Raw genomic sequence first — 17,470 nt, 5'->3', positions numbered from 1 at the left:
GGATCACAGACATAAAATACATGCACAGCAAGACGAAACAAATATTTACAGGGCTAAATTACAAAGAAATTCACTCCTATACACTAGGTGGCACTGACCGACAAATACATTTTGTCTTTTTACAACAGGTGCATGCACCTTTCAGCTTAGGGAATGTCAAAGTGAACATTTTAACACGCTTAATGACATTTTTTATCAATACCTGTGAAAAAATATGGCAGATTACCTCTATAAATGTATATATATACATTTATTTGCATTTATTTGATCAACAGTAAAAACATTAATATTGTAAAAATGATTACAATTTAAAATAACTTCTAATTGTAATATATTTTAAACCGTAATTTATTCCTGTGATGCAAAACTGAATTTTCAGCATACTCCAGTCTTCAGTGTCACATGATCCTTCAGAAATAATTTTAATATGTTGATTTAGAGCTCAGGAAACATTTCTTATTATTAGCAATGTTAAAATCAGTTGTGTTGGTTAATATATTTATGGGAACCGTGATACATTTTTCCAGGATTTGATGAATAGAAAATTCAAGAACAATATTGATTTGCATTATACTTTTTTTGTAACAATATAGTTACAAAGTCTTTACTGTCACTTTTGATCAATTTAATAGCTCCTTGCTGAATAAAATTATTTTTGCAGCTATTATAATTTCAAAAAATGACTACCTGGTAGTGTACATTAGCAAACTTCGAAAAGAAACCAGGTTTACAAAGCGTTCATGAAATCCATCAAAAAGTCAACTGCAACTGCTATAGATCAAAAGCTCATATCTCAGTGGTCAGTCAGTTTTATTTTAATGGGCTAAAAAAAATTGTTTGATGACAGACAAATGTTTGTGCATGATGTAGAATAGAAACCCATTATATCTATTCAAAATCTTGTTTGCAGTGAAAATTCGCCAACAAATGTTCGTTCTCTGTGTGAAAAAGCCCTCAGGCTGGTCAGTCTCCGGCTGTGATCAGTGCAGAGAGCCTGGGGAGAATCTGCTAAACTCTCTTCCTCCTCCAGAGCCTCTGCAGCCATGGATACAGCGCTGCTGCCTGATCCGAGAGGTCAAAGCCAAGGTCACAGAGCTGCGAGTTTGCCGGCTGGAGATATTTATGAGTGAAAGCATGTCTCTATGAGCCCACGTGTGTCCACAGGGCTGATTAGGAATGTATGAAGTCTGTGTGTGAGATTCACACCATTTCTAGGAACGTCCACAACCTGTCCAACTCATCCTCTCACTGACCATATAGAAGTTTTACTTTAAGAACGTATTCTTGCATAATCTGGTATTTTTGTAAAGCGTATTCTGTCTATTGACAATATTCGCTACTTTAAAGCATGAAAACGGTAGCTGAGACTCCCATTCACAGTAGCTGAAAATCAAAGATGGCATCCTGGTCTCTGAGGACACTTCTGTCACCTTCAAGCCTGTCGTTTTAAACGCTTGTGTCAACAATCGATAGATTTAGGTTATTATCTTTTCCTTTCCCACTTTCACATCCCGCCTCACATCTTTTCCTGCCCCCTTCTCTCTTGCCTTGTGGTGTCTTTGTGAATGAGGCTGATGGATGAGAAGGAGTGGTGTGTCCTCTCTGTGCTGTGACTGGTCATGTCAATATCCCCGGGTTAATGTGAGATTGGGGAGTGTGTGTGTGTGTGTAAGAGAGAGAGTGTGATTTGGGAGAAGGTTGTTACAGGGCAAGAGGACCCGGGGTCATCACCCAGCACACCTTAATATTTAATCAGACCATTCCCAGCAACTCTACACCCTACAGAGAGAGGGATGAGAAAGAGAGAGAGGAAGACAGGATAAAAAGAACTCGCAAGGACATCCATCTAAAAAAAATCCACCTTTATTTAGTTGCGAACAGCGTCCAAATTTAACCTTTCTGCCAAAGGCAGAGGAATAGAGAAAATGTACAGGCCATGAAATGCTAATGCTGTCAACTGATTAAAATTGTAATCAATGCAGCTGAATTAATAAAATAATATCCTGATGAATGCATCAAATCAATCATAGTTAATTGGAAATAGTAATATTTGCTAACCTTAAGCCTCCAAATAAAGCCAATTTAAAAGCATTACATTAATTTGGCATACAAGTCAAATCTGCAATAAATATTTCAGAGCCTTCATATTAAATAGACTTTATAACGAATATAAAGTTTATACACTCAATTTATATTTATATTACGGTAATATAAAAAGGTACACAGCTGTCACTGGGGTGATACTCTATAAGGTACAAAAGCTGAAAGTTACTAAGATGTACCTTTTAAGGAGCTAATTTGCAAGGCTTGTAAATTAGGAGGGGGAGGACTATTTAAATAATTGAATGATTATTTAAGTGAAATTCTAAATTCTAGTCTAATTCTATTTAAAAAGTAATCTATTTGCAAAGAATATTTAATTTTAAAATATGCAGACATTCACTATTGTTATTTGTATGCCTAATATTTAAAAAACGCAAGTTTTGTCTTGACTGAATTCTTTGTGTAAGGTTGGGCAAGGCTTTGCTTTCCTCTGGTCAAAGGTCAGGAATTCTATACAGTATATATATATATATATATATATATATATATATATATATATATATATATATTCTTATTATAGAAAATAATCACTAGCTTCTACTGAGTTTGTCAATCTGTCTATGTTCACTATTCTTTCTTGCATAGTTGTGGCAAACAAATCATTCTCGGCACAGACCCTTGCCTTGGTTGCAAATTAAGTGAATACAAACAGATTTAGATGTACAAATGGCAATTCCTGGCCTCATATGGTTTTACTAGTGGAACATCACGGTAGGAAAAGATAGCACAAGACACTGAGAATTATTAGGGACTCAGTTAGATTGAGTGGATAGAGAGAAAAACAGAGGGAAAGAGACGGATAGGAGAGGACGGAACAAAGCGTAAGAAAATTAAAATGCCGTTCATCACTTCGAGTGAAGTCTCGTTTAGGTTTCTCAGAGAGGGAGAGAAGAACTGCGGCAAGTGCACTACAAAAATCTCACCTTATATAACACATGCAGCAAATGAGATATGGCCATTTAGCGAAGCACATATTCAATGCATTTACACAGTGAACTATTCATAAATGTTCTTGTATCTTGTGGCAATGAGCTTAAATGTACCATAGTTGCTTTAGCGGTGAAACAAACACACTTCTCTGGTAGCTGAGTTTGGCCTCTTGTGTGATCTGCAGCAAATGGCACAAGTGCAGTGGTTTTAGGGTGGAGGTGAGGGCAGGGCAGGACAGGAGGGACAGGAGGGCAGATGACCCTCTCAAGGGGAACTTCAGTCCCCACTTTAGCCAGCAAGAGTTCACAGTCCTGTCATGCTGTCCACACATCAGCATTTACACAAGAGCAGGGAGGGACAGGGAGAAAGAGAGAGAAAAACTGCTGAGCTTGCAGACTAGATGGAGTAGTGAAAATTTAACTAGCCTGATGAAAGCATAACTTTGCATGTCAAGTATTTTAAAAAAGAGAGAGAGAGAGATAAAAGAGGAGAGGTAAGAGATGAGCAAGCAGTAAGAATTGAGAAAGACTGGTGAAAGGAAAAGGACAGGAGAAAAGGACGACACTATATGAAAGCAGAGTAAAGTTTAAAGAATACTTCGGTTTTCACATGAACACAGTATGCGCACAGCCAGACGCATAGCCTTTTAAAATATACTCCATTTAATAACATGTGGAAACGCAAGCACTCGACACATGGAAAATGTCATATTTGTCCAGTATCTGCACTATTTCTCTCCAGAAGTTATAAATGATAAGTGTTTTTGTTCTTGATTAAACTTCAGTTGCCAGAATCTCTTAACCCCTTGCATCAATGCAGGTGTCTATTGTTGTTGCCGTTTCCAGTAGATTGTTGTTCTTTCTACAAGTTTGTCTGCACACGTATCCGATTTTATCCATTTATTCAAATGTAATGTTTTCCCATGATTTTATTTTTTAGATATTGAGGAATCGCGATTTTAAATAGAAATATTACCAAATGTTAGAATTAGACACTTTGACAATATGCCAATGATAACAGTAATGAGAAAAGAACGATCCAACCGCACGTGATTAAGCGCTCACGTGTGATGCTCTTAAGGCGCCAATCACACAGTTCGTGCTCCTGTGTTGACAAAGATGCGACGCGGGCAGTGGAATAGAAAAAAACATGCAAGAAGATGGGAGTGAACTTCTTTTAACTTGAGTGCCGTGTTTTTAGAAAGCCGTTTCATGCATGAGACTCTGCAAGAGACGCGAGCGCAGCAGTCAAACGCGCCCATATTTACATAGAAAAAACAATAGAAAAGCAGCACAAGCAAATAAAAAACCCGTAACTACTACTGTACGTCTGATATTTCATGTTTGCATCATGGTGACAGGCTAAAAGCTGCTGTTGTTTTTACAGAACATTTATAGTTAATATTAGTCTACTGGTGTTATACCTTCAGTCATTTTGAATTTGAATTACCTTGACTTTTGAGATTTTTGAAAGCATTTTCCTCGTGTTATTTCTGAACATATAATATTTATAAGACAAGTTTGTACAAGATGTATTTCAAGAATCTTTTCTGCAAAGATGTTTAACAAGTGTTTTAACACTTATATCATGTTGACAACTTCATCTGTGGTGCACTTGGAATATAATTTTCTTTAACTAGAGGGTTAATAAAGAAAAAGTTACTTGAATCATGTTGTAGTTACATTTTCAAGTTGACTAGTTAAAAATTGAAAAAAATAAATAAATACAATAAAAAAAAAATTGAGTATCGGTCAAACGTTCTGGGAAAAAAACAACAAGAAAAAGAGATTTAAATTTTTTGCCATATTGTCCTGCCCGAGTATGAAATTATGTCACTTACACTTTAGGCTTGAAGTGGATGGTTGAAAAATCATTTCCTGCATTGAAACAAGAGGTAGAAGGCCAAAGTTTCGGCAACTACGAAAAATGTTCCTCTAATCATCTCATACTACCAATAATAATATATTGCAGCCAAGAATATTGGCAAAATTCTTCACATAAACCCATGAATGAATTAAGAGAACTGTAAAGTGTATGAGTCATATGATGTTGACACTCTTAAAGGGATAGTTCACTCAAAAAAGATTAAAACGAAAAAAACATTTAATTTCTCACCAATGTCATTGCAAAATGATTTGATTTTGATCATAAAAGGAGATATTTTAAAGAATATTTCTACCAATTGAATGTTAGTACATCAAAACATCAGGTTGCACCATGTTTGATTCTAAATAACACTAAACTTATTATGCTTCAATATATAGAGGCCTCATACAAAGCTACTGTACCTTGAATGGATAAAAGCATCTGCCTAATGTAAATATAAAATGACACCCACAAGTCACTGTGCTTTCATTGCATGGGAAAGAGCAGCATTAGCATTCTGCAAAATATCTCCTTTTGTGTTCCACGGAAGAAGGAAAAGATGAGAGAATGATGACAGAATTGTTATGTTTGGCGTGAACTGTCCCTTTAAGAAGCACAAACGTCGAGTTGAAGAACTAATTGGTGAGTTGAATGCTTGGCAGTCTGTCCTAAAAACATTCATTAACACGTTCACTTGTCATTTCATGGCTCGAATGAAGCCAGCTCTTGTTGAAGTCTCACTACGAACATATTTTGTTAATGCGCGTGAATAGCAGCATCTGTAAATGTCTCTGGTCCTGTTAAGTCTTGTAGTACAAGAGTGTTTGTGTTAGGCACAAGTGTTTGGTGAGACTCTTGACCTCAGATTGCTCTTCCACAAGCATTTTAAAGGGTGTGTGAGCTGTTTACTCTACTGGCAAAGTGTTGATTGGCTGTACTCTATGTGCTCAGTGGAGAACAGCTGCTAAAATCAACCCAAATGACAGCTTTCTTCATATGTCTCGTTCCCTCTCTCACTGCCTTTTACACAGATTTGTTCAACAAGTAACAGTCTGGAATTCAAGACATCTTATACTCAACCCACCTTCTTCTTCTCTCTCTCTTCATCTGTAGGAGCCGTACGAGCGTCTAGTATCTTCCCCATCCTCAGCGTCATCCTGCTCTTCATGGGTGGCCTGTGTATAGCTGCCAGCGAGTTCTACAAGTCCCGTCACAATATCATCCTCAGTGCAGGAATCCTCTTTGTGTCTGCAGGTGAGTCTATGGAACGAACCAAGGACGAGATACAAAAGTCAATATAAACATACCCTTGAAAGACCCAGATTCTTTTGTTTGCATTCTGATTTGTTTTCATTTCTGAGCAGTATTTGAACCCCTGTACGTCACTGATAAGCATCACACACACACTCTTTAGAAATAAATGATGCATCATGCTCTTATACTACAACTCCTACAACACCTGCACATCTCAAATATACCATTATTTTTCACAACACAGGTTTTCAGCATAATGCATAAAGCTCAATCGGGGCTCACCAGTTCAAGGACTTTTTCTGTTTGTCCACTCATGCCAGCACATTTCTACTTGCCTGTCATTTAATAATCATTTTTTATTCATTAAAACTTAATATTATGAGCTATATACAATTTTTATATTTATCATGTTAAATGTATATATTTTAACATACCCTAACATTTTTTTAATGTTTTTGAAAGAAATCTGCATTGATTTGATCAAACATTTTAGTAAAAACAGTAATATTGTGAAACATTATTACAATTTGAAATAGTTTTTTTATTTTTTATTTTAATATATTTTAAAATGTAATTTATTCTTGTGATGGCAAAACTGAATTTTTAGCATCATTACTTCAGTGTCACATGATCCTTTGGGGATACTTTATATATTATTATAAAGTTGTGCTGCTTAATATTTTTGTAAAAACTAACCTTTTTTCAGGATACTTTGATGAATAAAGTTCAAAAGAATTGCATTCAACATAGAATTTTGTAACAATTATAATGTCTTTACTTTCACTTTTGATAAATTTAATGCACCCTTGCTGAATTAAAGGATTGATTTCTTAAAAAAAAAAAATCTTACAATCTACAAATGTTTTGAACACAAGTCTATATTAAATTATGGAATGAAAAAATATATATTTTAATTTTTTCACCCATATAATTTCTTTTCATCAAATGTTTAGTTTTCTTTAAAGATAAAGTTTGCATTAGTAGCTGGAAATTATATGGTTAAACAAAAACCCCAAGATGAGTTCAGAAAATAATGGCATGCATGGAAAACCATTAATAATTAATTTGTCTTTTTTAACCCCGTCTTACTCATGCTTCCACAAATTATTTTCAACCTTAACTTAGTCAGTCAGTTTTACCAAGGTGACAAGCTGACAATCAGAATTTGCAACTAAATGTAATAGCAAACCTGATGTTTAAGTTTGGAAGACATACACATGATCAAACGTTGTAAGGCTGACCCAGTAGGGTAAGTGACAGTTCGCTCAACTAACACAAAGCTCTCGCACAGGCCCTCAATGCTGTTTAGCAGTGCAATTCAGTAAAACAAACATTTTCTGAAACCAACAGATTTGGCCTTAATGCCCAGATCAGCACAGTATCACTTTAGAAACAAGGTCTTGCGCTAGACTTTTTCGAACAAGCTGCCTCAGTGCTATACAGTAGCCAGTTAGCAAGTCGATTTCTTTTTCTCTGACTCTCTTTGGTCCTGATTCTGTTGCTAGGCTTAGAGAGGCCGTTTGGGATTAAACTCTAAAAATATGGTGTCCCTGACACACTTTCCCAGTGATCCATCATGGTGGTTTCACTCTGTCACAGACAACTCCACCAGAGTGTGACTGAAGTCAGCAGTGAGCCACAGATCATGTTCCTGTGAGGTCAGCCGCTCCAGTCTTTGTTATAAGCTCACTTCTTCACTCTGATCTCCTCATTTACTTGCTCACTCTGACAAATTAAGGCACTCAGCGTTTAGTTTATGGCTAAGGGGTTAAGGATATTGTGAAACCGGCTCTGTTAACCTTACCATTTAGAGGGCAGTTACACTTTATTTTGTAAGGCACAGAGATGACAGTAAGGTTCTGTCATCCTCGGCTACATCCAGGGTCTAAAATTAACTTTTTGCTAGTCAATAGAGAAACTGCATCAGCTGTGAAACTCTATTTTCAACTATTATTTAAATGTTATATTTTTCTCATTAAAATGGGCTAATTTAAGCCATTTCATCCTGTGTTTCATCCACAGTGCAGTTCACAGGAATTATTAAACATCAAAGATAAACTTCAGATGATAAACTTACCACTGAGGTTTAATCTGTTTACAACACACAATGTATTTTAATGTTTTCTTTAAAAAATTATTTGCATGAACATTAAGTAAGCATTAAATAAACGGCTTTATTGAACACAGTTTATTTCTACGTGAAGGGGTGGACATGCTGTCCTGGACAAAACTTCTCAAACATTAAAACCACAGCAAGTTACAACTGTTGAAGGAGAGTCAAACTTACCAGCTTTTAAAAATGGCTCCTCTGAAGACTGATGTCAATTCCTTATACTCCTATCATAAAGGTCACTGTTAAAATAAGGATAAATAGTTGGCATCAGAACTCACAGACACGGGTACATTAATTCAAATGTTTTAAATTAAAAACATTTATTTAATGTGACTGATCTATTTTGAACAGAAAAACTAATACACATTTTATGATAAAGATTTGCTGGCAGGAAATTGCATATACTATTTTTTAAATATATATAAAACATTTACCACCAACACATAAATATAATATTTTACATGATACGTTTTATTAGTTTTTGGATATTACTTGATTTAAGCTTGCAAAACTTTTAATAACAAATGTTTGTTTAGTGCATGTCTTCAGATGTTGTAAACACAAAAAGTTTATGTGTCATTGACCCGTATATCACTGCACAGCACCCATTAACCTTAGTCTGGGACTTTATATTGTAGCAAAAGGATGACACTTTAAGCAATTTTGATAAAAGGCACATCAAGATGTGTTACACTTCCTGAAAAAAAAAAGATATAAAAGCTGTCACTGTGGCGGTGCCCTTTCAAGAGGTATTAACCCAATATGTGCCATTTACTTATAAGCGCATTCGCAAGAGAGGAACTTTTCCATAGTTGTAGTGTTGTGTTCTTTTCTCAGCCTCGATGATATGTAACACTGCAAGTTGTTATAGGAGATTTAGTCAGATTTTCACACTCTTTCAATCGTGCAAATTGTGCATTTACATTTCATCACTATTATCACAAAACCCACAACACAACAGAAACAGCTTTGAACGCGGTGTCCTCCATTCACCGGTTGCTGATGTTTGTAAATGTCACGAAAAAAACGTCGCTGTCGGCCGCTTCAGAGTTCCCGCTGCCAGTGTGAATGCAACCAGGAAAACGGCCCAAGGGAGAAATTGGTTCTCAGAAACGACCCTGCTGGCTACTACGCAGTGCGAAAGCGCCTATATATATATATATATATATATATATATATACTTTATGTACTAATGTGTACCTTTTAGGGGCAAATATGGTGATAAGGTGTACCTTTTGAAAGGGTACCACCCCAGAGACAGCTTTTGTACCTTTTTTCTGAGAATGTTGACTGTGAATAAGCATTTTAGCCTGGGGTTAAAATATGTCCTCTCTTCCCCACAGGCCTCAGTAACATCATTGGCATGATCGTGTACATATCAGCCAATGCGGGGGATCCCTCAAAGAGCGACTCCAAGAAGAACAGCTACTCGTATGGCTGGAGTTTCTACTTTGGTGCTTTGTCCTTTATCATGGCTGAAATGGTGGGCGTGCTGGCCGTGCACATGTTCATCGACCGGCACCGGGAGCTGCGGGCGGGCGCGCGGGCCGCAGATTACCTGCAGGGCTCGGCTATCACGCGCATCCCCAGCTACCGGTACCGCTACCGGCGCCGCTCCCGCTCCTCATCCCGCTCCACAGACCCCTCGCACTCCCGCGACGCCTCGCCGGTGGGCTTGAAGGGTTTCGGGGCTCTGCCCTCCACCGAAATCTCCATGTACACACTCACCCGCGGGGGTGACACCCTAAAGGGCAGCCACGGCACTCCCACCGCCACCTACAATTCGGAGAGGGACCACAACTTCCTGCAGGTCCACAACTGCATCCAGAAGGACCTGAAAGACTCATCCCACACTAACACAGCCAACCGACGCACTACCCCCGTATGAGGCACAACCTCCCCCCATATAGATAGCTGGGCGAGGGAGACGGGAGCAGGGCAGAGAGGGGGCGGAGGCCCCAAATATTACAGATCAAACTTCATGTACCATGCGTTTTCACGATTTGGAGGAACCGGGAGGATTTTTACATTTCGATCAAAGATTACACATGTATGCATGATTTTGCCATTTGCCATTGACAAAATGAGGCTGGTTTGAAATGGAGAGAGGCTATAAGAGATATGCAGAGGGGTACTTTCGGCCCGTGGCACGGGAGCTGTAGCTTGTGGTATTGATTTGACATGTTTTTGTTAAGGAAGCATTTCACCACCCATCGGTCTACATGGATCAGCAAGCTACTGCTCCCTCATAAGTCTTCTTCCCCTCTCCACTATATTCATCATATTTATTTATTTGCTCATTTGTTATTTGCATTAAAAAAAAAACTGTGAACCACTGCAGTAAGGTATTCAGTAAGAAATAGCCCGGTCTGCAATCTCTTACAAAAGGTACAATATATATACATATAGTATATATATATATATATATATATATGTATATATAAATTTTATAAATAAATTAACATAATAATCAAGACTTTTCTGAGGCAAAAAAAAAGTCAAACTGCTGTTTGCTGGGTCATGATCTGTTAGAAAAGAAACTCTGTGTCCCTGAGCTGCGACTGTAGCTGGACGATGGACGAAATCACAGAGAATCTTCACTGCAAAGCTGCTGTAACACGAGACTGACAAAGACGTGCAACCTTAGACAAAATTCTATTCTTTTAAAAGAACCTTCTCATCTTTTTCTCAGTCCCTGTTTGCTTCCTTTTTTTTCTCTACTCTCGCATTCGGTCGTCATGGGAGCGAACGACAGAAAAACAAACGCAAACCCCTTCGCTGGCACGAGCGACAAAAAGGGGTCAGAGTTCGCTGAAAGACTCCAGAAACGACTGCCAAGACGAAAAAAAGGAAGGAGGAAGGGGGAGGAAAAAGAAGAGGATGCTGAACTCTTAATAAATACTTGCAAGAACGCAAGCGAATAAAGTACGAAATATTACGAGAAACGAAGCTAAGTGACTCACGAATACAAAGATTAAATGCATGCTATAAATTTACAGCAAACCTGCTCTTGAAACTTAAGTTTTAAAGGATAATGATAATTATAAAGGGAAAAGCAATGTTAAAAAAGTTAAATATTAATGTTTTGTGTACTCTTTCTGTTTTGGTTTTTATTATTATTAATTATATTATTATTATAATTAATCATTATAATAATATACTTTGGTGATAAACCAAGCAAACGAATTATGACAAAACTGCTTTTTTAATTCTGAGTTGTTTCTTTGTATCCACATGTATTTCTTTTACTTCTTTTACTTATTTTTTCTCAGAATCACACGCCTTAGTCATTTCGTATTTCTTTGGATTCATTTTAAATGTGTCGTTTTCTTTTAAATGAAATCTAAAGGTGCCAAAACAGAATGATCCTAAACTTGGATGCATCAAGTCCTGATGAATAAACAGACAAACCCAAGGGGGAACAAACTCGCTGCTTCTCTGTGTTTGCAAACCCTCACGCACCTGAAGAAGTCTCGAGCGCCATTCAAACCAGCAGGAAAGCAGGCCGTGTTGTGAGCGAGCACGAGGCTTTCCAAATGAGTCAGACGTGAGTAAGTAACAGTAGGGAAGTGAAGTAACAGGCCACGTAATTACTCATCTGTTCCAGGCTCATCTATACGTGGGAAATGGTCTCTTAAGTATGTAATGTATCTGTTGCGCTAATAATGAGTGTGAATGATTCGGCATGTTTTGCTTTGCTCTGATGGAGCGAACCCAGAAAAATGGAGGGAAAAAAAGGATGTGGAGGAAAAAGTGTGCCATGTTCCAGTGAAACAGAACACAGGTTTGTAATAAAACATGTGACCTACTCAAGCGTTCTAGCATGCTAAAAGCATCACTTTCATTCCCGAAGACAGGTTCGGATTTACACGTAGGACAGAATCGCTTCAGAGAGCAGCAGAGGGCTTGAGTTTTACTTTCAGAATTAGTTCATATAAGCATGAATTCATGCTCGATAAGAGAATATGTCAATCTAGACAACAAGCTTTCCTGTGAGGAATGAATTGTCTCAGGCAGGGAATTTTGTTTTTGCTGCTATACATATTGGATTTATGCCTTCTTAATATATGCTGAAATCTGACCCGCCGTCTATAAGCGACAGCCATTTTGTGAGTCTTCCCTCGACCAAGGAGGCAGAGAGAGTGTGAAATTACAACCACATGCAAGCAGTGTTTTATGCCTTTTTCAGTTCTCTGAATTAAAATGCTTCCCTCATTCTCCCACTCCATGTATTCCCTCATCCATCTCCCTCCATCTTGTTGGGCCAACATGCTTGTCCTTAATTTGCCTCCCATGCACAATCTCTCATTTTTCCCTCCCTCAGTGAATCATCTACTTGCATACTACACCCCCTCCCCCATCTATTGCTCTTGCTCCTTTCTTTTCCTCTCGCTCTCTTTTACATCTATCCTCCTCTCCGTTACACATTCATCACTCGCTCTGTCCTTTTTCTCCTTCATCACATTCCGACGTCTCTCGCATCAACTTTCTCATTCTTCTCATCCGGCAAATCAAATTCTACCCCCTATCCACCCAGCTCCCTCTCTCCTCATTACAATACTGTGGAAAAAGGGGGAAAAAATCAACAGATTTAAACAGACAAATCAATCATCAGGTAATAGCCTCTTCGTTCCCGAGATCAAGATTACCGGCTGATGAATGAACACGCTCACTCTTTAGTTTCCTCTAAATGAGCCACTGTCTCTCAGACTATGGGATGGCAGTACATACTGAAGTGGCATGTTTGCTGCCTCTGCTCAGATTTCTCTGTGCTTTTGTGTTTTGTAGTTTTCAATCGGGGGGCGGGGGGCCAATAGTAAAACAGTAGCAAAACTCAAGAGCTTGTTGATTTAAATGTGATGACTTGTCATATTTCTATTGGTATTTTAAGCAGAAATTTACTCTCACTCTGATGTGAAAAGCTGAGTCTTACCATTTGCACATACAGACAATAATCAAAACACCCGTGTTTTGCAATCGAAGTTGCAGATTAAGAGTTACAAATGTGTAAAATGACATTCACATTAACAAAATGACAGACACAAATGTGTACAATATATTTACTTTTGCACTTTACTTCAGTATCGCTGTACAACCTCAAGTCGGCACTTACAACCTCTCAGATCTTGCAGATCAAGTTCAGATCTTAGCGCTTTGACTTTTGCTACTCCTTTCGCGATATTCCTGTAGTAAAACTCACTTGTGCACTTGAAAAAGCCATTTTAAATGAGTATGAATATTAATATTAATATGACAAGTTCTCACATTCAAATCAACAAGCTCTTGAGTTTTGTTACTGTTTTTCCAAGGCGGCAGCAGAATGACTTTCAGTGAAACAAAACAAGTATTAAAATAAGCAAAAATAACTAATCAAGACATTTCTAATTTTTACTCATCCCCTGAACAACTAGGTAGAAATTTGGAAAATGTATTTATTTATTTTTTAAATCCTTATCCTTATCTTGTAAACAATCGCAAAAGTCATGGGGCCATTGAATACTGTTGTGGACAATTAGGGGCTCTGGAGTCAAAAAGTTTGAGAACCACTTAATTAATATTGTAAATCCCATAGTAAAATTTTGAAGAACAATTTTTGTTTTTTCAGATTTTTCTCCCAAAATTCCTTAATGCAAATGAAATAAGAAACTAATGACACAATTGAGATAATAAATGTAGAAAAATAAATGTTGCATTGCTTCTTTCAATTGCTCTTAGAAGAATATGATGATAAATAATTGAGAAAATATAAGACTTAAGCTAATATAATTATTAGTTAATTATTCATTTATTGCTGTCCTTTAAGAAAAGGAGACATTAGAGGGGAGCTTAGTAATTTTTGTTACTGCCTTTTATGGATTTTTCAAATGTAAACGTATTTTTGTATGGTGTTTTTTCTTTTTTTAAAACAAGGACGAAAACTTACTGGATGCACTTTTTCAAACACATCTCCTTTATGATTTTCACTTCCTTTGGGATTATACACAATTCAAATAGGTACACTGTAAAAAGTGATAAGTTGACTTAACTTAAAAAAATTGAGGAAACCCGTTGCCTTAAAAATTTTAAGTAAATGATAATTTAAAAAAAATAAGTTAATTGAATTGTCAAGTTCAATTTTTTTAAGTTAAGTCAACTTTCACTTTTTACAGTGTATACCAAACAAGGGGCTAAAGAAAATGAGACTATCTTCGTTATTCACAGTATGAATGCAGTAATGCAGAGACACAGGCGGTGATTTGAGTTCAGGGTTTGCAGTGATGCCAGCGTGTATGTGTGTGGACACTGGCGCCGTGGCTGAAGGCATACAGAGAGACCTACATTTCCCTCTCCAACGATCCCATTCTGTGGCTGGGAGGCGAAAAACTGTCAGCCCTTAAAAAGAGTATTAAAAATAAGGAGAGATATTCCATGTCTAAAGTGCGCCTTTTTTCCCCTCTATACCGCCTGAAGCTCTGTTCACACTTACAGAGAATTACAGCAACTAAGTGACCAGAAGTTGTTCATTTTCAATGATCATTTTCTAATTCATGTACGGTCCACTCTTGGAAAGATATTTGCAAGTAAATTGCACATATTTCATTATATTATAAAGGATATTCTCCAGTTTTTGGATGGCTCTGAAAGAAACACTTCACCCAAAATTGACTTCCATTGTATAGACAAAAAATACAATGGAAGTCAGTGCGAAACAAAACAGTTTGGAACGACATGAGGGTGAGTAAAAGGATGGCAGAATTTGTATTTTTGGCCAGACTATCAGACTACCCTTTAAAAGCATTTCACTGTTCTATATGATTAGTCTCTGCCCACATGTCAGAAATTGTCAGCACTCTGAGTGATTTTTATTCATAAAATGATATTTGTTCAACTAATCGAAGATTTGATGCATTGCTACAGTTTACAATTCTTTTTTTATTCTGAAAAATGTTAATATTTGCAACAATAAATTTTATTATGATCAGCAGTAAATTTCAATTTTGGTTATCAAAAGCTGTGGTCAGTTATGCAGCCCTCCAGCAAGAAACAACAGTGACCTGGTGACCTCCAGCAATAAAATCACTGTTAGTATAAATGAGGTTTGAATCTTCAAATATTGTCTTTGCATCGGACCTCTCTTTTGGATCCGTCTCTCTCTTTTTCTTACCCGGAGTGTCAATATCTGCATCTTGCTGTGAGACATGATGTTAGGTATTAGCCCCTTGCTGTGTACCTGTCAGTGTCTGTCTACCCATCTCCAGCCTTCTCTTTCCTGCTACCTCTCCATTTGACACCTCTCTCTGTCTCTTCTCTCTCTCTCTCCATTCTTATTCCCCATCACTCTGTAGGTCTATCCATGCATATCTGTTTCCTTTCTCCCTCCCTCTCCCTCTCTCTCTCCTGTTGTGGTGATCAAACGTGCCTTGTGTGTCTCTCTGCAGTGCTGTGTGATCAGAGTGGTGAGTGAGCACAAAAGAGAGAGAGAGAGACTGTGTGTGTGGTTGCTTTCTCAGAGACCCGAGGAACATGCTGTCCCCTTCTGGCTGGGAATACTAAAGGCACAATCCCACAGCTGCTGCCTTTGTGTCTCCAGCCCCTGACCACACTTATATAAGCCCAGACCACAAAGCCAACTGTCCAACAAGCCTAAAATTCAACATATCTCTATCATCCTTTCAAACAGTCAGGAACGAGACACGACACAGAGCTGTGTTGTGTTGTGTCTGTTTTTTGGGGGGTATCTCAAGCTTGTGATGCTCAGCTGGGATCTGAGCTCAGCTGAGTTCACCTGGGTCAGGCTAAGTTTAAACTTAAATGAGACTCAAATACTGAAACGGGGTTTGGGGAATAAGTGAACTGTAATTTAACCTTTTTTTATGTTGTATGGAGATATTTATAAAGATAATATGAAGTAAAATATTACACATACAGTGGAGAGCAATACAATTTCCTAAATGTAAGGGTCATTGCTTAGTCCTATTTGAAGTTTCTCTAACAGGAGTAGAAGAGCAGTTTTTATTTCATGAGTTAAATATATTCTGAAGCACAGCATCAAAAACTGAAAAAATCAGATTTTTGAAAAAGAACACTGATGAAAATTAGAGAACACTTTCAGATACCTCCCAGTTATTGGTGTTAATCTGCTAATTATATGACAACCCCTATTTAACTGGCAGCTTAACTTTCCAGTTATCACTGACTTTGCAAGATGGTGAGCTGTTCTAAAGTGACTGAAACCCTCCAACTGCAGGTTGTCCAGACGAAGGTCAATAGCAGCCATAGCAAGAAAAGCTGGTCGTTCCAAATCTGAGATTTCTAGAATATTGCATCTTTACAATGTCACAAACTCATTCAAGTCCCCCAAAAAGGCTGGTCATCCACAAAAACAAATGCACAAGAGGACAGGATAATACAGAGAATCTCAGTGGGCAGTCGGTTCAACACTGCAGCTGGAATTGCTCGTCAGTTCAGTGCTGCACAGGGTAAGGATCTTTCTTGGCATGCAGTGTCTCGACGATGGACAGAGAGCCCGCTCTCTCTCAACAGCAGAAAGAATCAAAAGGCCGCTATAGCGAACTGGTCCAAAGTTCACTTCAGTGATGAAAACAAGGTTAATTTATTTGGGTCTGATGGGAAACATTATGTTCATTGTCAAACCAGGGAAAGACTAAACCCTGAGTGCGTAAAGCAGTCAGTGAAAGGTGGAGGAGGAAGTGTCATGGTTTGGGGGATATTTTGTGCAGCAGGAGTTGGGCCTCTTATACAGATACAAGGCAGAGTGAATGCAGATGTCTATCAGAGCCTCCTGCAGCAACATGCAGTTCCTTCCCTGTGCTCATCGCCCAATCAGCCAGCAAACTGAATGCAGTACAATGCCCCCTGTCACACAGCAAAACATGTAAAGCAGTTCCTCGAAGCTGAAAACATTGAAATGATGAAATGGCCAGCCCAGAGTCCTGATCTAAGCCCGATCAAACATCTATGGAAAATACTTGGCGACAAAGATATGGCTAAGAAACCCACTACACGCTAACTGTGGTAGAGAGTGGACCAAGATCACACCAGCGCAGTGTGAGAAACTAGTCATTCAAAGTACACTTCCTACTAATTTTTGACTGCTGTAACCTTCAGAAATTTTAGTTGTAATATTTCTTTGTGCTACAATCATTGTTGTTCTCTAATTTTAATCACTGTGTTTTCCTTGGATATTTTTTAAAACAATGTAGC

At 37.9% G+C, this 17,470-nt stretch overlaps 1 protein-coding gene and 1 long non-coding RNA gene across 4 annotated transcripts in view; one reads left to right on the top strand and one right to left on the bottom strand.

Annotated features, from left to right (window-relative positions):
- cacng2a (calcium channel, voltage-dependent, gamma subunit 2a) overlaps positions 1-11,695 on the top strand; it is a 66,712-nt gene extending 55,017 nt beyond the window's left edge. The window contains exons 3-4 of the mRNA XM_058771960.1: positions 6,013-6,153; positions 9,610-11,695. Of these exons, the coding sequence (XP_058627943.1) occupies positions 6,013-6,153; positions 9,610-10,154 (686 nt within the window). The 3' untranslated portion in view covers positions 10,155-11,695. The remainder of the gene's footprint in view (positions 1-6,012; positions 6,154-9,609) is intronic.
- LOC131538105 (uncharacterized) overlaps positions 1-17,470 on the bottom strand; it is a 69,438-nt gene that overhangs the window by 49,866 nt on the left and 2,102 nt on the right. For all 3 annotated transcript variants that reach the window (XR_009270474.1, XR_009270472.1, XR_009270473.1), the window contains exons 2-3: positions 8,441-8,505; positions 5,984-6,159 (exon numbers count right to left, since the gene is read on the bottom strand). This is a non-coding gene — a long non-coding RNA (uncharacterized LOC131538105). The remainder of the gene's footprint in view (positions 1-5,983; positions 6,160-8,440; positions 8,506-17,470) is intronic.

Source organism: Onychostoma macrolepis, chromosome 03 (genome assembly GCF_012432095.1).
Source record: "Onychostoma macrolepis isolate SWU-2019 chromosome 03, ASM1243209v1, whole genome shotgun sequence".
In the NCBI taxonomy this organism is placed as follows: Eukaryota; Metazoa; Chordata; class Actinopteri; order Cypriniformes; family Cyprinidae; genus Onychostoma; species Onychostoma macrolepis.
Note: the sequence above shows the minus strand (reverse complement) of the source record. Positions and strands in the feature narration are given on the sequence as shown.